The sequence below is a fragment of the Mus caroli genome, chromosome 5 (assembly GCF_900094665.2).
Source record: "Mus caroli chromosome 5, CAROLI_EIJ_v1.1, whole genome shotgun sequence".
Taxonomy (NCBI): Eukaryota; Metazoa; Chordata; class Mammalia; order Rodentia; family Muridae; genus Mus; species Mus caroli.
The window spans coordinates 123,715,718-123,739,909 of NC_034574.1; the positions used below are offsets into that span (position 1 = coordinate 123,715,718).

At 46.4% G+C, this 24,192-nt stretch overlaps 1 protein-coding gene across 2 annotated transcripts in view; it reads right to left on the reverse strand.

Annotated features, from left to right (window-relative positions):
- Positions 1 to 2,221: 2,221 nt before the first annotated feature.
- Positions 2,222 to 24,192, reverse strand: part of Galnt17 (polypeptide N-acetylgalactosaminyltransferase 17) — a 429,898-nt gene continuing 407,927 nt past the window's right edge. Inside the window, exons 5-7 of one of the 2 annotated variants that reach the window (XM_029477980.1) lie at positions 22,493 to 22,588; positions 3,752 to 3,919; positions 2,222 to 2,650 (exon numbers count right to left, since the gene is read on the reverse strand). In XM_029477980.1, coding sequence (XP_029333840.1) covers positions 2,522 to 2,650; positions 3,752 to 3,919; positions 22,493 to 22,588 — 393 coding nt within the window. In that variant the 3' untranslated portion in view covers positions 2,222 to 2,521. The remainder of the gene's footprint in view (positions 2,651 to 3,751; positions 3,920 to 22,492; positions 22,589 to 24,192) is intronic. The other variant, XM_021162564.2, reaches the window with a different exon arrangement.

A 24,192-nucleotide genomic window follows, 5' to 3' on the forward strand; every position in this document is an offset into this window, starting at 1 on the left:
TCTTGTAAGGTTCTCCATGAACACCCGGAGCTACTATGTGTTCTGCAGACAGTTGAAGTTGCTGAAGGTAATAGAAGAAGGAGATCAGGTATCCAGGCTAGGTCTCAGCACCAGCCTCACTGCTTTCTGAACAACTTGGCCTTCTTAACCTGAGGTCAGCAAGGGGGGGGGGGCGGAACTAGTGTCAAATACCAAGTTCTGTCCAGGCTTGAATAGATGTCCTGTGTAAAAGTAGGCAATCTTTGTCCCAATCTGTGAGAATTGGTTTGTATGTTTATTTTATTTTATTTTATTTTTACCTTTAAGAAGACCAAATCCACACAGACATGGTAGCAATGATGCTCAGCTTTAATTGTCAACTTGACTCAATCTAGGGTCACCCAGAGAGAGAGAGTCACAATAGGAATTGTCTATGCTGGGTTATACGGTGGGAAGGTCTATGAGGACTGTCTTAATGAAGTTAATTGATTTGGGAAGACCCAACCCACTGTGGGCAGTACCATTCCCTAGGCAGGAGGTCCTCAACTATATAAAAGCAGAGAAGCTAAGTTGAGCACAATCAAGCACATGTGCATTCATTTCTCTCTGACTTTGACTGCAGACATAAATGTAACCAGCTGCTTCAAATTTCTGTGTTGACTTCCCTGAAATGATTGATCACAGCCTGGAATTGTGAGTCAGTTAAACCCTTTCCTTCCCTAACCTGCTTTTTTTTTTTTTTTTTTTTTTTTTTGTCAGAGTATTTTTATCCCTGGTCTTTAGAGAGTGAGGTTTTTTTGTCTCAAAACAAAACAAGCTTCAACTGTCTTTGAACCTAAATAAAAAACGCTCCGCCATGTCTCAGAAATTCTCCTACTGTCGTTGGGTATGTAGTTTGCCCAGGTGGGGTGCCTGAGTTTGATTTGAACCCCAACTGCAAAGTAACAACAACAAAAGCAAACAATACAAAACCCCAAAGAGCAGGTGAGGCCGAAGGTTGCATTGTGGGATTGCTAACATATTTATTTCACAAGGAGGGGAGATGGGGCGAGGAGATGATCACCAATAAAGATACCACCAAATGAGATACTGGATCCCACACTAGGCACCTACAGGGTTTGGCTCTGGGCAGGAGATGGCCAAGGACAGTAGTGGATTGGAGGAGGGGATAGAGAAAGGTTACCCTAGCACGTAAGACCCAGCCATATCCTCTGGGCCCGTGATCCAGGGACATGCCTCCCACCCCCCATTCTTCTAGGCGTCCTTGTCCCTATCCACTGAGCAATGAAGCTACAAGCCCAAGACTACTGCTCGAGCACACTCGCACGCTCAAGCACGCAAACACACACCCAGCCACACACATCACTCAGGCAGGCACACTCTTGCTTTCCCGTGCATGCAGACACATCCATATATTAACTCTGATTTATAAGTGCACCCTAACCAGAGGGCAATTGGAAAGAAGCAATCACTCTTAAAAGAGGAAATGGCCGCTTCTGTCCCCCATCAGCCAGCAAAGCATGGGGTGAAATGAGCTGAGCAGTAAGCATCGCAGAGGGCCCCGTGCCCATCGCTAGGCTGACTCTTCAGCCCTTATGTCCTGCATGGAAGACCCTTGCTGCTCCATGAAACCAGGGCACCTTGTCCTTGGCAGGCAGAGCTGCTGTACTAGGCAGGTGTTAGGAGCATCCGGCATGAGCAGCTGACTTCCAGCTCCCTCTAGACACAGGCTCAAGCGCTGATGCTGTCCATATTTAGGACTTCGGGTGACTGGGACAGGGAACCTCGAGAACAATCCAGAGGAGTCCAGAACTCTTGTCTCAAAGTCACCTTGCAGAGAAGGTCTGAGTGGCTGCTGCCTTGGCATACAAACAGGCCTCTGGGTCAAAGTGTCTTAAGGAGAAATGGAGTCTTAGGGGGTCTTACTGCTTCCTTCTCCAAGAGGGAGGAGCTAGGATGTGGCTAAAGCCCTCATTGTCCTCCATGTCTTGGAGGTCCAGGGTGAGTTACACAAGCAGTTGCAGCAAAGGATGAGAGAAAAGAGTGGAGAGGGAGGGAAGAAGGGAGAGAGGGAGGGAGGAAGAGAGGGAGAGAGGGGGAGACAGGGAGGGAGGGAGGAAGAGAGGGAGGAAGAGAGGGAGGAAGAGAGGGAGAGAGAGAGAGGGAGAGGAGAGAGAGAGAGAGAGAGAGAGAGAGAGAGAGAGAGAGAGAGAGAGAAGGAAGGAGAGGGACCCTGCTAGAACCCAGCTGCTGATGCTGGGGTGGGAGATGATACCGTGGAGAGATATGAGCAGCCTCACCCATTAGTACCCAGAAGTTGTAGCCCCTGGTCCCCAGATGAGAATAAGGGGAAGATCTTCAAAGTACACAGGCAGAATGCCTGAGGGGACATAACATCTTTATCCAGGGCTGCTCTGGAGGAGCCCTGAGAGGTCCACAGAGCATCCTCCGGGTGCCTGCTGTCTCTCCACCATGTGGCTGCTTCTGAGGATGGCCAGGCCCTGCCCTGGGTCTGGGCTCCATGTGCCCTCCTTCTGTTCATCTACTTGATGGGATTCTTGATTGCCCATCTCTGTCCCGTACAGCTTCGAAGAATTAGGTCGATGCCGGCCAGGCCCCGGTTCTCCACCTCTAGGCAGCGCCCTGTGCCCTTATTCATGATGGCTCCATTCTGGGAGGAAAGAAATGAAAGAAGCAAGGAGAGAGGCAGATAGAGAAACTTTGCCACAGCTCCTGTATTTGTGGCTTCTCGTGGGGGGAACAACAAATCCCACCCACATGCTCCCACATTGGAAGGGACCAAGAGGGGTCACCCAGTTTGAGGGGTGGTGACTGGGGCAGAATTGAGGTCTCCTGGGGTCAGGATGGTGATGTAGCTTGCCAAGCCTGGTGACCTGAGCACCATTCTATGGGACCCGTATGATGGAAGAGAAAACTAAGTCCCACAAATTATCCTCTGACTGCTACGTGTGTGTGTGTGTGCATGCATGCATGTGCACACACATACACATGCATGTGCTTGCCATTTAAACATGCAGACCTGAGTATTTGATTGCTAGCACTTATATTAAAAAGCTGGGGATGGTAATGTGCAAACAGAAGGACCCCTGGTGCTCACTGGCTGGCTAGCCTAGCTTGTTTGGCAAATTCCAAGCCAGTGAGAGCTCTGTCTCAAGGTAGGAGCTGGATGGAGCAGGTAGAGACATGGCTCAGCTGTTAACAGCACTTGCTGGTTTCCCAGAGGTTCTAAGTTCAGTTCCCAGCCCACCCATTGCACAGCTCCCACAGTGTGTAATTGCAGTTCCAGAGGCTCTGAAGCCCCCTTGTGGCCCCTATGAGCCCCACATTCATGTGCACACAACAAGGTAGTTAGTGTCTGAGGGTTTGCTTCTGACCTCCACATGTATGTATGTGTGTACCTGCATTCACAGGAGTAGGTACACATATGGAAATTTCTGGGGTTATTTGAAATCTGACCTTCTCCATCCTGGCAAAGAGTGCTTAGTAGTGTTCAGGAATCTACAGACTTATCCTAAGCAGCCCCAACACTGGCAATGGAATCAGGCAGACTACGTCTCTGAAATCCTTCCTCCAGTCTTCCTATTATTGAGTCCATGATCTTGGCTTAGGGCTGGGAGACCTGGCTCCCCATTGGCACTGTAGGGGAGTCTTAAGGACACCAACCAACCATCCTGCGGCCCTCCTGTGGCCATCTTGTGACCAGTAGCATCTGCACTTGCTCCTTCCCCAGCCCTGTCCCCTGAGAGCTCACCTGGATGAAGTTCCAACGCTTGTACAAGCTGCTCTTGACCTTGTCACAATCCAGGAGCTGCGGCAACCGACTCTTGGAGTTATCCACCAGGCAGCGGGTATCAGGGAGGAGAGTGGTGGTCCCCAGAGCACCTAAGTGCAGGAAGCCTTCCTTGGTGTAGCGGGCGAGCTGTAGAGAGGGAGAGTGGCAAGAGAGGAGAGAGTGAGGCCACAAGGCCCCGTGGCTCAGGTCCCTGGCCCTACCTCAGCTTTCTGTTGGTTCCATAGCTGTCTCCAAGTGTCTGATGCATAGGACAGCCTGCTCTAGAAAAACACTGGGCTAGCTGGGCCTGGACATAGATACACCATGTCACAACTCCCTTCTCCTCCTCCTCTTATTTCCCTCCTGTTCCCTCCCCCAACCTCTCTCCATTATTCCTCCACTATGTCTTCTATTCTTCCATTTCTTCCTCCTTCCTGTCTTCCTACTCTCCTTCCTTTCCTCTTTCCTTTCCCTTTCTTTCCTTCTTTCCTTCCTTCCTTTCTTTTTTCTTTCTTTCTTTCTCTCTTTTCCTTCTTCCCTTCCTTGCTTCCTCCCTCCCTTCATCCCTTGTTCCTTTCCTTCCATTCCCCTCCCCCCTGACCCCAGTCTCCTTCCTTTATCACCTTCCTTCCTGGTACTGGAGATTGAATCCAGGGTCTCACACATGCGAGGCAAACACTCCACTATTGAGCTATGCTGTCTGCCCTCTTTTCAGGTTTTGACTTGGATGCAGGATCTCTCTAAGCTGTCCTTGAACTCTCTCCCTAGCTCAGCCAGGCCTTGAACTTACAAAAGGTGCCTAATGAATCCAGACAAAGCCAGCAGCCACACTAGTTGTTTGTCACCAGTGAGGAGACCTCTTACCTCATGATCTCCAAGCGAGCCAAGAAGGAAAGAGGTGACTAGGAAAATGATCTTACAGTCACAAGTCTGTGGTGATTTGAATAGCAATGGCCCTCATAGTGTGTGTATGTGTATGCTTGGCCCCTAGGGAGTAGTAATATTAGGACATGTGACCTTGTTGGAATAAGTGTGTCACTAAGGAGGTGGGCTTTGAGGTCTCATATATAAGGTCAAGCTATATCCAGTGTGGTACAGTCTCCTTCTGCTATCTTCGGATCAAGATGCAGAATTCTCAGCTCTGTCTCCAGCACCATGTCTGCCTACACGCTGCCATGCTTCCCGCCATGATGATAATGGACTGAAGCTCTGAAACTGTAAGCCAGCCCCAACTAAATGTTGTTCCTTGTAAGAGTTACTTTGGCCGTGTGTCCTTCTTTCACAGCAATGACACTCTACCTAAGATTATATCCTAATTCAAACCACTTCCCTACAATGGCATGAACCTGTGGTTCCATCAATAGATCAGTTGATTAGGCTAGAGCCCTCATTATCCAGTCACCTTTCAACATAGGTTAGAGCTCGAAGCTTTCAACATACACTCATTTTCAGGGGACACTACTTATCTAAGCCATGGTACTGGTACAGATAATAGAACCGTCTGGGCAACTAGTTATATTAGTTATATATTTAAGGTATACTTTATGTTATAAGTACTATATAAGAAATAAATAATGTAATTTTATAACCAAGTGATAATAGATTCTATCATTGCTATGCAGTACTAGCTAATTGATACAGAGATAGTGTGGCTTGACATCTTTCTCAAGACAGAGTCCATCCCAGGAACAGCATCTCTGTAATAGTAAGTGCTGCGTGCTGCATAACAAAATGTACACTTATTATTGCTAATGATTGTAGGGGTCAGCTAAATGGTTTCATGGTCTGGGCTCATACTATGGTTTAGCTATGAAATGTTCCCTAAAAAGGATCCCATGTGGAGGGGTTGGGCTCCCACTCTATAGGTGAAGAAACTGAGGCATGGAGACATCTAGCTGGCTTGCTGGCACATAACAGGTACACAGATGTCAGGCTTCCGTGACTCAAGCAGCTAAACAGAAAGAAGAGGTGTGTCTGTAGACTTGTTAAAAAAATCCCCGAATCTTCCAGAAAGCCTGGGAAGTTCTGATTAGGAATCAACCAAGAAAATAGCAGAATACAGTGACTGCTTTCAATCACCGAGTTGACGGGGTCTTGAATCATCTACGACACAAACCTCTGGACATGCCCATTAGGGTTTTTTCCTGGGAGTTAACTGATGTGAAAAGACCATCCCGGAATGTGGGTGGCACCATTCTCAGCCTAGGATTCTGGACTCATTAAAAAGGAGAGTGGACTGAACACCAGCTCTCATTTCTCTCTGCTTCTTGGCCACGGAGTCCACATAACCAGCTGCCATTATGCCACGGAACCTTTGCCGCCATGACTCTACCTAAGGCTGTGAGCCCCAGCAAGCCCTTTCCTCCTTGAGCTTTGTGTGGGGTGATTTTTGTCACAGCATGGGCAAAGGAACCACTGCATGAGGAGACTGCTGAGACACAGCAGTGACTCCTCTGGTGATAAGATTTTTCTGGAGGGCTTCTCATCTCTTGGCGAAAGCTACTCAGAAACCCTTGGCTCTCTCTGATCTCCCAAAGGGAGCCTTCCTGCTCCCCTTGAAAAAGTGATAGTGAGCTTATTAAGTGTCCTTGAGAGACGCCATGAATGTGTGCTCCATACACAAATTAGTTCCAAATCAGAGTAATTGTTTGAGGTAAAATGGTAAGAAACCCAGAAGCCCCCCGACTTCCCCTCCCTAAACAACGCTGCCTTGAGTGATTCAATTCACCCAAATGCAAATTGATGAATGACAGCAGGCTGCTTTTATGTTCCAGGGAAAGATATACACAGCTGCTTATTGAAATTATGAATCAATCTATTATCCAGCAGGCAAATGAGCGGCGCTAAGAACATTAATTAACTGAGCATATCTGTGACCCAGATGTTTAAAGAGCAGAGCTTAATGCTGCTTGGAGTTAGAGGTTCTGTTCTGAGGCCTGTTGGGGCATGAAAACCATGAAGCCCTCTATACTAAAACCAGCAAAAATCAGATACCAGTCCAAACTATGTTGGCACCAGCGTGTGGGCAGGTAAGGAGGGGTAGTGTTCTACTTTTATTTCTGTTGCTGTGATTTTAAAACCAGATCAAAAGCAACTTAGAGGAAGACAGAAGTTATTTCATCCTACACTTGAGGGAACAGCCCATTGGGACAGGAAAGTCGGGGAGGGACACAAGCAAGAACTTGAAGGAGGAACCATGGAGAAGTGCTGAATACTGGATTGCTCAGAGGTTCATGGTCAGCTAGCTTTCTCATACAGCTCAGGGCCATCTGCCTAGGGAATGGTGTTGCCCACAGTCGGCTTGTCTCTTCTGCATTCATTAACAGTCCCCCACAGCCATATCTACCAGCCAATGTAATATGGTCTATTTCTCAGTTGAGACTTCATTCTCAGGTGACTCTAGGCTGTGTCAAGTTGACAGCTGTCTTAGGGTTTTATTGCCATGAAGAGACACAATGATCATGGCACCTCTTACAAAGGAAAATGTTTAAGTGGGGCTGGCTTACATTATTGTCATGGTGGGAAGCATGGAGGCATGCAGGCAGACATATTGCTAGAGAAGGACCTGAGAGTTCTACATCTTGATCTGCATGCAGCAGGAGACTGTATACAACCCTAGGCCTAGCTTGAGCATAGAAGACTTCAAAGTCCACCTCCACCGTGGTGACACACTTTCTCCAACAAGGCCATACCTCTTAATAGTGCCACTCTCCATGAGCCAAGCCTTTAGACATATGAGTCTGTGAGGGCCATTCCTATTCAAACCACCACAGCAGCTAAGTAGGACAGATGAGCTCTTGGTGGGAGTTTCACATCTATATAAAGAAATTCTGCTGGGTTCATGGGCTGGTACCCAGATTCTTTTGTGAAGGTTCCTGTGATATGAAAGATGATGGATGCTGTGGATTGAGTGAAATGATTCTCACAGGCTCACATTTTACTTTTTTGGTCTCCCATTGGTGACACCATTTTTGGAGGCTATCAACCTTTAGGAGGTAGGACATTGTGAGAGGAAGCAAGTAGTGAAGGGTCTCTAGCAGGCCCAAGCATAGCAAACATGACTCTGGCAAGCATTCCCCTTGCTAAAAACCATTAGATGTGTGTGTGTGTGTGTGTGTGTGTGTGTGTGTGTGTGTGTGTACACTGTTGCTGTCTATAGATACCTCTGAAGAGGACATCAGATCCCCTATAGATGGTTGTGAGACACCATGTGGTTGCTGGGAATTGAACTCAGGACCTCTGAAAGAGCAGTCAGTGCTCCCAACCACTGAGCCATCTCTCCAGCCCCCTAGATTATATTCTTAAAGTTTGCCACTAGAGTCTATTCCTTTATTTGGCTACCTTCCTCCTCCTGAGGCTGACCACCAAGGCCCAACTTTCAAAGTATTAACATCCAGCAATCAAAAGCTCCCTTTTGGCTACTCTTAATTAACCTGTCCAATCAAAATTAAGTCCCTCACCCTAACATGGGGATTCCCTATTTACTTTTATAAACCGCCATTTGCCTAAGGAGCAGGTCTGTCTCCTCTCTATCCAGGGGCAGTCTTTTGTCCCTCCCAGCAAATATCCTGTTCACTTCTCCCTTGCCCCCTTTCTCTTCTCCCCCATCGTCTATCTCTTGTCTTGTTTCTTATACCCTACCCTTTGTCCCTCTGGACAAGCAAATTTCCTTTGTGTTGAAAACTTAGTCTCGGGGTGTCTTGTGCTGATACTGTCCCTTTCAAGTAGGTCAGTGGGGGACATCTTTGCAGCTCTGATATCGCTGGCTGTTTCTTATCTCATGCTTGGTCAGAGTCAGTCATGAGGTAGAGAGCCTTCACACATGCCCTCTGCTAGGAAGTGAGTTCTTCTCTATGCTTGCCCCATAATGGTAGCCCAGGGCCCTGAAACCCAGAGTCAGAGCAGATCCTCTTCTGTTAAGGTCTTAATGTCTGGTATGTCTGTGACAGAGATGAGGAAAGTAACTGATGCCATCGAACCAACAGATCTCATGCCCACTCTTCTGTTGCAAGATAGCAGAGTAGTGAACCCAGGGCCTGCTCCCATTTTGTTCTGGGTCTGGGTCAGGAGCTAGCTTGGTGAAGTCTGCCAACTGTAATTTCTTCTCCACATTCCTCATGTTCTGGTCTCCTGCCTTCAAGGCATTGGTCCAGATATTCCCTTGCTCAGACAGGATACTCATCTGCCCACCTCCAGAGTGTTCTGGCTTCAACTTTCCAAGCCACGCCTTCTCTGTGATTCAGTCTCTTCCTCCCTGTCTTCTCTAATTGTCCCAGCTGCTACTTATCTCCTCTTTTGGTTTTGGATGCATGTGGGTTCATGCGCTTTGGTTCCTCTTTTCTCTGGTGCGATTAAACAACATTTCTTTGGCTTCATTTTCCACATAGTAGGGTATGGGTTGTTTCCATGTTTCTACTTTGGAGCATTGTGAATCACACTGCCATGGAAAGTCATTGTGTGTGTGTGTGTGTGTGTGTGCCTTTGTGTGTGTGTGTGCCTGTGTGTGTGTGTATGTTGTGTAACAATTTCCTCCAAATTTAAAACATTCTTTCCCTCAAGGAGAGGCTCCTTAAGATGCAGGAAGTAAAACCAAAAGTCCCAGGAAGTTCCTGAAACATACGAGATTTCCTAATGAGTAGGGGAATCATATGAAGAGTGACAGATGATGTAGAAAGACGACTCTGACCAGCTGAGCTGCCTGTAAGTTGTGCAGGGAGATTTCATGCATCATTACAGAAGCAGCCGAGTGTGCATCAGCCTTGCTCCTGCAAGTATCCACACCCCTGCAACTGTCAGTAACCCCCAAAGCCTCATTGCTTCACTGAGCCAAGCTTGGATGCAAGTGTTTCTTCGATCTGCTGTCAGAGCCTTACCTGGGGTGAGTATAGAGTCTGCTCACGTCTCCCCAGTAGGACACAAGCCATAGAGCTTCCCCCTTTTTTTCCAGTGCATACCTCCTGTTGGAACGGCTCATTTGCAGTCCTATGGTACCTCTGTGTGTGACTCCCTCAGTAACTGTCAAATCGTCTTCCAAAGCAACTGCACCAGTTTACACTTGCTGTAAGAAACTGGCATACAAAGTTCCTGAATTCTGGCCAAACCTTGTGATTGCTTGCTCTGATTTTTATTTTAGCTATCCTAGAGAGTGAGAATTGGCCATTGTGGTTTTGATGTGCATTTCTCTGATAATGGTGTTAAAGAGCATATTGAATGTTTTCTTCTTTTTGTTTGTTTGTTTGTTTGTTTGTTTTGTTTTTTGAGACAGGGTTTCTCTGTGTAGCCCTGTCTGTCCTGGAACTCACTCTGTAGACCAGGCTGGCCTCGAACTCAGAAATCCACCTGCCTCTGCCTCCCAAGTGTTGGGATCAAAGGCGCGCACTACCTCCGCCTGGCAAATGTTTTCTTTAGGGGACACATTCACTTAGGACCTTTGCCTGTTTTAAAAAGTGAGTTGATCTCTCCTCTCCTCTCTCTCTCTCTCTCTCTCTCTCTCTCTCTCTCTCTCTCTCTCTGTGTGTGTGTGTGTGNGCGCACACACACACACGCACATGCATGCATGCATGCACAGGGCAATAAAGGTCAAAGGACAACTTGCAGGCGTAAGTTCTTTCCTACCAAATGTGAGAAATGGGATTGAACAGAATTAAGCTGACTTGAGAGCAAGCACCTTTATCCACTGAACCTTTTTACAGGGTCTCCTGTCTCTCTCTCGTTCCTTCCTTCTCTTTCCCCTCCCCTCCCTCCCTCTCTCTCTTCCTCCCCTCCATTTTTCTTGGTTTCTCACTCCTTCTCCCCTCTCCCTTTCTTCTGTGAGATGTGAAAAATTCCTTACACATATGGACACTGGACCCTTCTCAGATGGTGGCCGTATACTTTGCTCTATCCTGTGAGTGTTTCACGGCATTGACAGTGTCCTTTGAAGCACAAAGCATCTTTAATTTTGATAATGATCTGGTTTTTCTCTTCGTTTGTTGGCACTTTTGATGTATCTGAGAAACCATCATTGCCAGCGCCAAGGTCAGGAGCATCCCCCACCCCCTGTGTTTTCTGACTTTCATGGTTTTTGCTCTTATATTTAGTTGTGTCTTTGATCCATTTTGAGCTCTTTTTCTAGATGATCTAAGGGACGTGTCCGAATCCATCCTTTTTCATGTAGGTATCTAGTTGTCTCAGCATCATTTGTTGAAAAGACTCTCATGTCACCCTTGTCAGAAATCAGTTGGCTGTGAATGTGACAAATTATTTAGGGGCTTTTTAATGCTATTCCACTGATCTCTGGGTCCTTTCCTTCCATTGTCATATTGTACAGCCCCTCCCTTATGTGTGTGTGTAATACAGCCCCCTGCCCCTCTGTGTGTGTGTGTGTGTGTAAATGTTTTGCTTGTGTAAAATGTGCTTGCAGGCATCTACCCACAAGTGGAGGACTGATGTCAATACTAGGATTCTTTCTTGATTGCAGTTCATCTTAATCACTGAGACAGGGTCTGTCAGTCAAAGTTAGATGTAGCTAATCTTGATAGCATGCCTGCCTTAATGACACCTGAGGCTGGAATTACAAAGGTGTCACCATGCCCATATGGCATGTATGTGGGGATCAGAACTCTGGACATCACATTTGCACAGTGAGCTCCTTAACTCTCTGGCCCACCTCCCTGCCCCATACAGAATGGGATTACTGTAGCTGTGGAATGGGTTTTAGAACTGGAGTATGTTTTCAGTTTAATTCCTTGCAGTCAACATTCTTTGACATATGCTGCATCTCCTGTGTATTCAAATCAATTCTAGAAAGCACACACACACACACACACACACACACACACACACACACACATTAGAATTATGACAGTATTTTACTGTGCCAGGGGAGTGTTCAGTTTATTCCATGCCCACCAAATTCCCCTGTTCCCAGTCTGGAATGCCTTTCTATGATGTTTCATACTTTTCAGTGGACAGGCAATGTATGCCTTTGGTTGAAATTATTCCCAAGTATTTTAACTTTCTTGATGCTGTCACAGATAGTATTGTTCTTGTTGTTTATTTATCTAACATTGCATTTAATTGTGTGTGTGTGTCGGGGGGGGCAAGAATAGAAGTCAGAGGTCAACTTGAGGGTATTCGTTCCCTTCTTCCACTTTGTGGGTCCCAGGAACTAACTTAGGTTTTCAGGTTTGGCGTAATGGTGATTCATATTCATATTTGTTCTCTCTCGCTCTCCCTCTCCCCCTCTCTCGCTCTCTGTTCCTCCCTCCCTCCCTCTCGCTCTCTCTCTCAGCATCCCTCTGTCTAAATCTTTATCATTTGTGCAGAGTTGTCATTCAGACACTTCTCTGACCAAAGTCAGCCACCTGAGATTTCATGGTCACACTAAACTATGGGCTCTGCGTGATTCTTAGCGATTGCTTTCTGAAGGCTAGGTGCTTGCTGACCACACCCAAGGCAGCCTCACATCCCACATGTGCCTGAGTTTCCACCAGCTTTAGAGTCATCTTCTGAGACTCTTGGAACAGCATCTCTCCCATAACCACCATCCCACAGTCTCCTGCCCCTGGCCTGGGCCCTGGATGCCTTTATTTCCATTTGGTTTAGATGGTCTCTGCTAACTCACTGAAATCTGCCTCTACACACCTTTACTCAATTCCTCTGGTCTCGGCTTCCCTTTCTTCATTTGGCAGACACTGTAAGCCATTCTCTCTCCCTTTCTATGCTTGTTCATTTTTCTAGTCAAGCCACAAACATAAAGCAGATATGGTCTGTGTGCGCGTGTGCACATGTGGGTGCACATTTGTGTGTAGGTGCACATGCGTGTGCGCGTGTGCAGGCGTGTGGGCATGTGTGTGTGTGGGGGGGGGCACATGCCAACTGGGTGTCATTCTTCAGGGGCCTTGCACCTTACATTTTGAGATTGGATTCTCAGTTTCCCAGAAGTCATTAAAGAGGCAAGGTTGACTGGCCAAGGAGCCCCGGGGAATCTCCCTGTCTCCACCTTGACAGTGCTGACTCAGAGGTGAACCACCATACCTTTCTTTTTGCATGTGTTCTGAGCCCTCATCCCTGCCTGCCGAGCACTTATTGACCACATCATCTCCCCAGCCCTGGTGGTTTTTAGGCTAACAGCATCTCACACATTTTTGAAAGCCACGGGGATCAAGAAAAGTGTATTATAAAGAGCCAGCGATGGCTAAATACCTTTAAATGGGGTAGGGTCACTCTAGATTTGCCTGCTGGGTCCAAGAGAAGAAATGAACCCTATTATCTACAACCCAAGTGCACGAGGAAACATAAAACCTCTGCCCACCGAATACCATTAATTCTCATTTAGAAGAGAAAAGCATTTTCTAGTTGAGATGATCTAAGAGAGACTCACGACTATTAACCCAGATTTAACAGCCTTGAGGGAGAATTGAAATATTCAGGTTACAGCCAGATAAACAAAAACCTGACAATAATTGCGAAATGACTCTGGGACGCATTGAAAAATCCATTAAATCGCCAATAAAAACATGGCTCGCAAAGCCTTTACCATTAAGGGGCTCTCTCGTCACTTTAAAATCAGGCACAGTCAGCATGGAAAGCCAGGCTCAGTGAAGAATGGAGTTTGTGTACCTTCTGTTCAGGAGATGTGTGTGTGTGTGTGTGTGTGTGTGTGTGTGTGTGTGTGTGTGTTGATTTCAGCCTGTTTCTTCAGTTGATGTCTTAGCTTCATGCTCAACTGAGACATATAAGAATGGCTTTTTGTGATTGTGACTTCTCTGAATATAGAAAAGTTTTTCTCCTGCCCCATCCTTTTTCTGAACACCTAACTTATATTTAACCTATGTGCATGTCTATGTGCATCTGAGTGTAGTGCCCACAGAGGTCAGAGTAGGACATTGGATTCCCCTGGAGCTGGAGTTGTAAGCAGTTGTGTATTACCTGACATGGGCACTAGGAACTGGGTTTGGATCCTCTGCGAGAGCAGCAAGGACACTCTTGACCACTGAGACATCCCTCTAGCCTGTCCTGAGATGTTCTGTGCATGTAGGGAACCTGCAGAGAGAATCTCTTATGCACTGTGTGGAAGTGTCACCTGTCAATAAAAAGCCTATGGCCAATGAAACTGAGGCAAGATCAGAAGGTGGGATGTACGGGAGAGCAGGGGTAGGGGTGGGGGACTCTGGGATAGTTAGGTGCAGGGGAGATTCACCCCTAAGGTTGATGGAGACAAACTCATGAACCGGAGGAAAGGTAAGTAACCACATGGCAAGACTTAGATTAGTTTAATCGGGATAATGGGGTTACGAGCTACCAGAAATGAGCCAAAGCTATTGGCCCAGACACTTATTCATATATCTCAGAGTTGTTATTTCAGGGAACAAAGATGCTGGGTAGAAAAGCCCGTGGTTACAGGAAGCCAGCCAGGCAAAGGAAGTGGCAGGCTAGCAGTGCATAGGAACCTTCTACACTGACCACCATTTACATATGGAATTAGCATAAAAAACAACAGTGTACACACCATTGGAGAACCAGAACCTTGTTTCTGTTTCACCAGACCTTTTCATTTTAATGTAGCTTACATTTTTTTATTTTATTATCTTCATAGATGTTAGAGTCCCTAGTCTGCTCCTATGAGCTTCCTTTCTTCTTCATCTCTATTTTTACTTCTTCAAACCCACTGTGTGTCTCTGGTTTTCATTTTTCATGTGTATGGGTGTATTCGTGTTTGTGTGTGTGTGTGTGTGTGTGTGTGTGTGTGTGCACTCGCGCATCTATTGTGTACATGTATATAGAGACCAGAGATTAACATCGGGAGTCAGCTTCAGTTGCTTTCCACTTCGTTTACGAAGCAGGGTCTCCGACTTGAACCCAGAGCTTACTGATTTGGTTAGTTGAGCTAGTCACCTTTGTCCTCGGGGATCTCTGTCATTGTGTCCAGAGTGCTGGGATTACAGGTGGCTGCTACCCTCCTCTTTCTTTGTCTTCCTCTGGTGGGAACCCATTGGCTCCAATGAGTAGCATCAACCATTTTAGGACCCACCCTGGCTTACTGTGAACTCGATCCTTTCAATTTCTTTTTTTTTATTATTATTAGATATTTTCTTTATATACATTTCAAATGCTATCCTGAAAGTTCTCTATACCCCCCCCCCCCCCCGCCGCCCTGCTCCCCTACCCACCCACTTTCACTTCTTGGCCCTGGCATTCCCCTGTACTGGGGCATATAAAGTTTGTAATACCAAGGGGTCTCTCTTCCCAGTGATGGCCGACTAGGGATGGCCAGCTAGAGACACAAGCTCTGGGGGTACTGGTTAGTTCACATTGTTGTTCCACTTATAGGGTTGCAGATCCCTTCAGCTCCTTGGGTGCTTTCTCTAGCTTCTCCATTGGGGGCCCTATGTTCCATCTTATAGATGACTGTGAGCATCCACTTCTGTATTTGCCAGGCACTGGCATAGCCTCATACGAGATCCTTTCAATTTCAAATGAGGAAAGTCTTTGAAAATTATCCTTGCACCTGTATGGGCTTGGTGACCCAGGCCTGGGGTCCTACGAACTCAGGAGTCCGAGGCAGGTAGATAGCAAGTATAAGATAAGCTAAGGGCATAATGAATGATTTCAAGGCTATAGCCTGGGCAACTTGGTGAGGCCTAATGTCAAAAGAAAAGGTAAACTGAAGATTGGAATTGGGGATTGGAAGTAGGTAGGGAAGAGATGGTGAACCATAGACCAAAAAAAGAGCATGAAGTCCAGACTGTCTGCACGCCCCAAGAGTATAACCTTGCCTTTCACCGGGGTCTCTGTGAAAGATGGATAAGAGATTCTCACTAAGGCACTTGGACCCAGGAGTCAGAGCTCCCAAAGTAATGAACAGCAGTCAAAGGCCCAAGCATCACTCACACAAACGAGCTCTTAATGGCTATGTGTAGCCAGGTAGGTGGAGGACTTTTAAGATAGTGAATAAAGGAGGCTGGATCAATGGCTTAGCAGTTAAGAGCAATTGTTGCTCTTCCAGAAGTCTCCAGTTTGGTTCCCAGCTCCCATGTGGTGGCTTACAAACATGTGTAATGGGATCCGATGCACTCTTGTGGCATGCAGGCCTAATTGAGGCAGAGCACTTCTATGCATAAAATACAAAGATAAATATTTTAAAATATTGCATAGGAGAGCTAACTGGCTCCATGGGTGGGAGCCCACGGTGCCAAGCCAGATGATCTGGGTTTGATCCCCAAGACCCACGTGATTTTTCCTGTCTGCTGCTGTGATAGAAGCAGACATCCCACACACCTCACTACAACGGCACAGCTGAAAGCCACTCTCCCCACTGCCATGCCTTCTAGGCCTCCAGGACCCGGAACCCTGAACCTACTTTCCTTCTTTGAGTTACTTCTGTTTGCCATTCAGTTACAGTAACCAGAAAGGGAACTAATCTTTGAGCTCAGGAGTTTAAGGGCAGCCTGGGCAACATAGTGACCCTGTTTAAAAACAAAAACATTGCATTATATATCGTAAAGGATGCTTTTTGGAGCTGAGGAGGTGGTTCCATTGGTAATTTCCTGGCTTTGTAAGCACAAAGACCTGAGTTGATTCCCAGAATCCACGTACAAAAGCCAGTCATGGTGGTATACACTTGGAATCTCAGAGCTGGGAGGCAGGGTTAGGCGGATCCCTGGGGCTCACTGTCCAGTCATCCTAGCCTAGTTAGGGTGTTCCAGGCCAGTGAGTAACCCCACTCCCCAAAACACAGGACAGACAACACTTAAGGTTGATCCCTGACCTCCACCTGCATCCACACACATGCCCACACACCCTCCACTCATAAGTGTTCCTTTATACACAGGAATACAAATAACACACACACACACACACACGCACACACAACTAAATTTTATTTAAAAAAATTTTCAAGGTGCAATTATATAAAAACAGAGATGACTTGATTAAAAAATGAAGCTCAAGCTGACTGAGACACACAGATACTTACATCCAACCATTGGGCTGAACCCTATGGTTGAATTAGGGGAAGGATTAAAGAAGCTGAAGGGAAGGGTGACCCCATAGGAAGAGCAGAAGTCTCAACTAACCCAGACCCCAGGGAGCTCCTAGAGACCAACCAGAAGCATACACAGGCTGGAGAGTACGGAGAAGTGACCTCCCACGCACATGGCCCCTACGCACATATGTAGCAGAGGACCGACTGGTCTGGCCTCAGTGGGAGAAGATGCACCTAATCCTGAAGAGACTTGAGGCCCCAAGGAAGGGGGGGGCCTGGGGGGTGCACCATCTTGGAGACAAGGAAGAGGAGTATTGGGATGAGGAACTGTGGGAGGGGAGAAGGGGGTGTGCAGTGGCTGGAATGTAAAATAATAACAATAATAATAGTAATAATAATAATAGAACAGGGCTGGGAATATGGTTCTTGTTCTTGTAGAAGACCTGAGGATCTGAGCTTGCTCCCCAGAACTCATGTCAGGTGGCTCACAACTGCCAGTCTGCTTCAGGGGAATCTAACGCCCTCTTCTGGCCTCCAAAGGCATCTGCACTCGCATGCATAGATCCACGTGCATATACATAATAAAAATTAAAATAAATCTTTAAATATGAAGCAAGCATAGAGTGGTCACATCCTAGGTAAAAGGGACATCTACAAGATAGTAGAGGCATATCCCTAGAATCCCAAGGCTAATATCTGGTCAGAATCATCTTTTCTTGGGAGCTCCCCTCGTCATGCTCTCCATGGCTCTGTCTCCTCCCCTCAGCGCTCACAGGATTGCATTTGGATGGCAGCCTCCTGCCTGTCACTCACATCTGCTTCTGCTTTCCCTAAGCTAATTGCTCACTGGGCCATGTCATTTCATCGGGGTGTGAGTACCTTATTGGCACAATGCATCACAATGACAAGGCGTTTATAAGATACATGGCTTCAAAGATGAAGCCATTGGAGAAGGAGTCCAAGATCAGATTACATTTAATTAGGCGGCAAAAAACAGTTCTCATGTGCCGTTCTGGTGATAGATTAACTGAGAGAAGGACGGTGAGTGTCTCAGAAGAGAAGAGAGAGAGAAGAATACACACCAACAGAGAGGACAGGCAAAGGAGACAGCGGTGTACCTGGCCCTGAGCATGATGAATTTCTATCATCAACTCAGTCAGATTAAGGGGCTGGAAGGAGGACTCAACTGATGAAGGTGTTTGCTGCCAAGCCTTGGGACTTGAGTTCAATTCATGAAATCCACATGGAAGAGAGAAAGGTTCCTATAGGTTGTGCTCCTGACCCCTGTGTCTGAGTGCATGTGTATACACAGACACACAGACACACAGACACACACACACACACACACACACAATGTAAAAATAAGTGAGGGCGTTAATTCTGGCTGTTAAGTGACTTGCTATGTATATACGTGTGTATATGTATATACACCGTGTATATGTACATATATATATATATATATATATATGTATCCAGGTATGATGGTGCATACCTGGAATCCCAGTGTTGGGGAAGTGGGGATAGAAGGACCCCCAGGAGGATCCCCAGGTCTCAATATACAGGTAGCCTAGCCTACCAGCAAGATCCGGGCGGGGCCAGTTACAGACCCTGTCTCAAAAATAAGGTGAACAGCATCTGAGAAATGACACCAGAGTTAACCTATGGCAGCCACAGGCAACACACACACAGACACACACACACAGACATACACACCGTGAAGGATGCAAACAAAGTCAAATTCATGGTCAATTAGTCCTTCTGTTGGGTTGTCCTGTGGCTACGCTGGACATTAGCTCAGTCATGGCATAAGGCTGGGATCTGTAGGCTACTGCTATGACTCGAATCTGAAATGTCTCCCACACACTTGGTCCCCAGCACCCACATCAGACAGCTCACAATCACCTGTAACTTCAGGTCTAGGGGACCTGAGGTGCTCTTCTGATCTCTGGGGGTACTTGCATGCACAGTCACCAACACATGTACACACACACACACACACACACACACACACACACATTTTGTTTTAAAAAAAAAATCTAAAAACAACTTAGGCCCAAGAAAAAAAATAGATCTTTGCCTAATTCAAATTATTAATCAGACAAAAACAAGACTCTTAATGAACTTGTCACAGACACTTTAGCGCAAGCAGGCAGCTCTGAGTGGCCAGGAACTCCTTCCATCTTGTTGATAAACACATGCTGCAAGACAGGAAATTATCCTCCGCGGTGCCTCTTTTATCTCTGTTTAATTGCTGCTTGATAATAAATTACAACACAGAGTCCATTAATTAAGCTAACAATGGCCGTGGAACACCCATCTTTTCTTTAGGGAGTTGCCTGGGTCTGGAAGCATGATTCAGCCTCTGCCCATGGTAGTTATGGGGCAATTTAAAAGGATGCCAATGTGCTTGGTGGGGCGAGGGGACTCCGCCATCAGAAGGCACAGCACTGGGAAGGAAAGGGAAGCTTTGATGGGGAGCAGAGGCACCGCCTGGCTGGCGGCTGGAGAGCCTTGCCAAGCCCTCACTCAGAGCGTGCAGTGGAAACTGAAAACACTGTAAGATCTGCTTTCAATGTCAGCTCGGAGAAAGCAGTCAGTGCTGTTAGGAGAAGTTTACCCTCAAATCAGGGGTGGTGACAGCAATGAGGATCTCAGGTGCCATTCCAAAATCAAGTAAATGGTAGGGATTTTATGTCCACTGGTGGGGCAGATGAAAGATGAATTCTAGTTATTACCCGACAGAGGCTCTGGGGCTGTGAGGATCTCAGCTTCCATCAGAAAAGTGATGTGCAACCCATCTCCTTAGCTCTTACTTCGGGAGGGAGGAGGCGTGTGGGTGTTCATTTCTACCTGGATGTAGTCTTTTGTTTTATTCGCAAATAGTTATTTTATTTATTGTCTGTGGGGTGGTGGGCTGTGTGCATATGTGCCTGTAGTTTTCCATGGATGCCAGAAGAGGGCGACAGATCCCTTGAAGCCAGAGTTGTGAGCCACCACACATGGATGCTGGGAACCAAAGCAAAAAGTACACTTAACTTAAGCCATCTCATCAGCTCCCATTCTTTAGTTTGTTTGTTTGTTACATTGTCTATAAGCTCTTCTTATGTAGCTCACCCAGGCTGGCCTCAAACTCAACATCCTGTTTCCTGACTGCTGGGATTACAGGTATACGCCACCATGTCTGGGTCTACTTGGGCCTTCTTTAAACTACTTTTTAGTTTAAGTTTTATCTTTATAGTGCTGTGCATCAAACTAAGGTCTTTGAGCATGCTAGATAAGGGTTCTAGGTATGTATGTCTGTATTGTGTGTATGTGTGTGTCCATGTGTGTGTGCAAGTTTGTGTGTGTGTGCACATGTGAGGCCAGAGGTTGTTATCCAGCTTTTTCCTCTATCATTTTCTATGTGTTCATGTGTGTTTGAGCTAGAGTGTATGCGTGTGTGCATGCACATGCACTTGTGTATGCACATGCACGTGTGTATGCACATGTGATATGTGTGTGTGTGTGTATGTGTGCGTGCATATGTGAGGCCAGAGGTTGTCATCTGGCTTCTTCCTTTAGGGTTTCTTTGAACCTGGAACTCAATGATTTGGCTAGACTTGCTGACTAGGAAGCCCTAGGGACTGTCCTGTCTATCTCTTTACATCGCTTGTCAGGTTTTTGCCACAGCAGTGAGAAAAGAAACTAATACATCATGTTAGCATGGACTGGTTAGGTCTTCAAGAAGGGAGGGTAAATGCTTTCCTAGTTTGTAACTTGCCTTTGTGATTGCTGGCTGACAGAATATTTACTATGTCTGTGAATGCCAAGTCTGTCTAATGATTTTTGGGATATATTTCCTTCCTATATTAGGGAACTTCTGTTAAGCCCTTAGAAAACACACACACGCACACGCACGCACGCACGCGCACACACACACACACACACACACTCACACACACACACACACACACTCACACACACACACACTCACACACACACTCACACACACACACATACACACTCACGCACACTCACGCACACACATGCACACACACGCACACACACGCACTCACACGCACACACACACTCACACACACACACTCACACACACGCACACACACGCACACGCACACACACGCACACGCGCACACACACACACACACACACACACACACACACAGCTTGCTCATGCCAAGTTATCAAGGGAGATTGGTTTCTTCTGTCTCTGCTCTTACTTATTATTGGTTAACCATTTACTTTTTGGTTAACCGTTTACTTATTGGTTAACCATTTACTTATTGGTTAACCGTTTTTACCCCCTTTCAGGCTGCCTTGCATTCTCAGACAGCCTGAAAACATTTTCTTCTTTCTTGGTGAGGGCTCTGTTCTTGTACTGGTATTTAACCACCAAAGTGATGCGGGGCTTTCAGGGTGGACATTGTTTCTCAGAAGTATCTCTGTGGGGCTTAGGTGTGCTGGTTGGTTTGGTGTCAATTTGACACAAGCTAGAGTCACCAGAGAGGAAGGAAACTCAGTTGAGGAAAGGCCTCCCTCCATGAGATCTAACAGTAAGGCATTTTTTGATTATTTGATTAATTATTGATGGGGGAGGGCCCAGCCCTTTGTGGGTGGTGCTATTCCTAGGCTGGCAGTCCTGGGTTTTATAAGAAAGCAAATTGAGCAAGCCAGGAAACAGCATCCCTCCATGGCCTCTGCACCAGCTCTGCCTCCAGGTTCCTGCCCTGCTTGAGTTCCTGTCATTACTTCCTTTGGTGATGAACAGTGATGTGTAAGCACAAGCTAAATAACTTCCCTTGTCCCCAACTTGCTCTTTTGGTCATGGTGTTTCACTGTAGCAACAGAAACCCTCAAAAAGACAATAGGCAAGAGTGCTTGCTACTCTTATAGAAGACCCAGCTTCAATTCACTCTGTTACGCAAGTAAAAAATTGCTTGTAACCCAACTTCAAGGGATCGGATGCCCTCTTCTGGCCTCCCTGGGTACTGCATGCCCATGGTGCTCCTACCTAAACACAGACACACCCATACATATTTTTAAAAAAGGGTCTCTGTTGTTTCTTCATGATTGTAGGTAGGTATTTCAGGTTAAAATGACACAATAAGGTACAGCTCTGTCTGTTGATAAATGACTCTGACGCTTACCCTAATTTTCTTTTCAATATGTAGCATGCACATTGTCCCTCTTGACATTTGTATAGATGTGACTATATTATTTACTTTTATTACTGCTGTATGGAATATTTGACAAAAGCAACTGAAGGAAGAAAGGAAGGGATGGATAGAGGGAGGGAGGGAAGAAGGGAGGGAGGAGGGAGGATGGATGGATTTATTGTAGCTCAAAGTTTGAGGGTTCAAGCCCATGTTGATGGGGAAGATGATGGCGGCAGGAGCCTGAGACAGCTGGTCACATTGTATCCACAGTCAGAAACAGAGAGAGATGGATGTTGGTGCTCCCCACACTGTCTCCTTTTTATTGAACCCAGGACACAGCCCATCTGTGTGTCTTCCAAACCCAACTAATCCATTTTAGAATTTCCCTCACAGACATGCCCAGAGGGTTGTCTCTGGTGATTCCAAACCTTGTCAAGCTTACCATCAGTATTAACCTCTCACAGTAAGTTACCTTCTTTAGTGACACAATCAGAAAAACATACAAGTTCTAAAAGGAAAAGGAAAAGGGTTTGGAACAAGGAGCAATAGACATTTCCAGAGGTGCTTTTACCCCCTTGCTGGTCCGATATGTGTTCCTACCTGTGGTCCCCAACCGTGGCATGGGTACAGTATTGCTGTGTGGTTTTCCAGTGGCCCCTGGTCCAGACAGACATCCTTGGCCTTATTATTACGAAGCTGTAGGAAGAGGTGAAACACACCCATCAGAAACCTTCCGGGAGAGAACCACTACCCAGTCACCACAACATCCCTTGGCTGTGATTTTAATAGAGGTCACACAATCCTTTCCAAGTAGGGGGTCAGCACTTGAATCTGTGAGCCCTTAACTTGAGCATGACGGACAAAGCTCTAGAGTGGGTATCTTAGGTGGGAGCCCTGTTTCTGGGTCCTGGGAAGTTGGACCTCCATCCCCCACCCTCTTCCATTGCTCCCGTAAAAGAACATGTTAGGAATGATAGCTCAGTGGTTAAGAGCATTAGCTGGTCTTACTGAGGACCTGAGTTCAGACTCAAGTATAATGGCTCACAACAACTTCTAACTCCAGCCCATGGGATCTGAAACCCTCTTCTAGTCTCTACAATTAATATGCTTGTATGTGCACACCCATTCCCACACAGACAAATACATATACATATAAATAAATAGTAATTTTTTAAAAAAAGATAGGGTCTGGAGAGATGTAGCATCAGCTAAGAGTGCTTGTTATTCTTGCAGAAGATTCAGGCTCAGTTCCCAGCACCCATATGGCAGACAACAACCATCCAGTTCCAGGGGAATCTGTGCTGCCCTCTTCTGGTATCCTCGGGTACTGCATGCACATAGTGCATGGGCACACATGCAAGAGAAACACCCATACACATAAAAATACATAAATCTTTACAAAGAAGCTATCAGGAAACTTTGTTCATGTGCTGTTCATGTGTGCACAGGTGCATATGTATATGGATGCACATGCCTGTGGATGACAGAGGACAGCATCAGGTGATATTTATTGAGACAGGGTTTCTCACAAACCTGGAACCCAGGGATCTTCCTGTCTCAGCCTCCCTGGTGCTGCTGGGATTTGAGGTGGGCCCCAGTATGCCCCATTTTTATTTTTGTTTGTTTCTGTGAGTTCTGGGGATCGAACTCAGGCAATCACTTTACCAATGGAACCATCTCCCCAGCCTTAAAGGAATGTTCAGATAGAACACATGGGTTCACATGGATCTCAGGTTTAAAGTCATCTTAGTGGGGTAGGGGTAGGGGGTGGGATCAGGGCCAGGACAGCTGTATGAGCAAATTATAAGTGGACCCCCAACACCAATGCTGGTCTTAATTAACTTTAGGAACTTAAGAGAGCATGACAAATAGTACAATTAAATAAATAAATAAATATTTAAAATAGTTAAAAAATAAAGAAGCAAGCAAACAAACAAACAAACAAACAAAAACCAACACAGGATTTGGAACAATGTGCAACAGAAGTTTCTAGAAGTCCCACAGGCCTGGGCTGGGGAGATGGCTCAGGTAAGGCACCTGCCTTATAAACTCGAGGACTTGAATTTGAACCCCAGGGTCCACATAAAAAGCTAAACATGCTTGCTCATGCTTGTAATCCTAGCCCTGAGGAAGGGTGGAGCTCTGAGGTTCATTATCCAGCCAGCCTAGCTTACTTCCAGGCCAGTAAGAAACGTTCTCGTTCTCGTTCTCTGCCTCTCTGCCTCTCTGCCTCTCTGCCTCTCTGCCTCTCTGCCTCTCTGCCTCTCTGCCTCTCTGCCTCTCTGCCTCTCTGCCTCTCT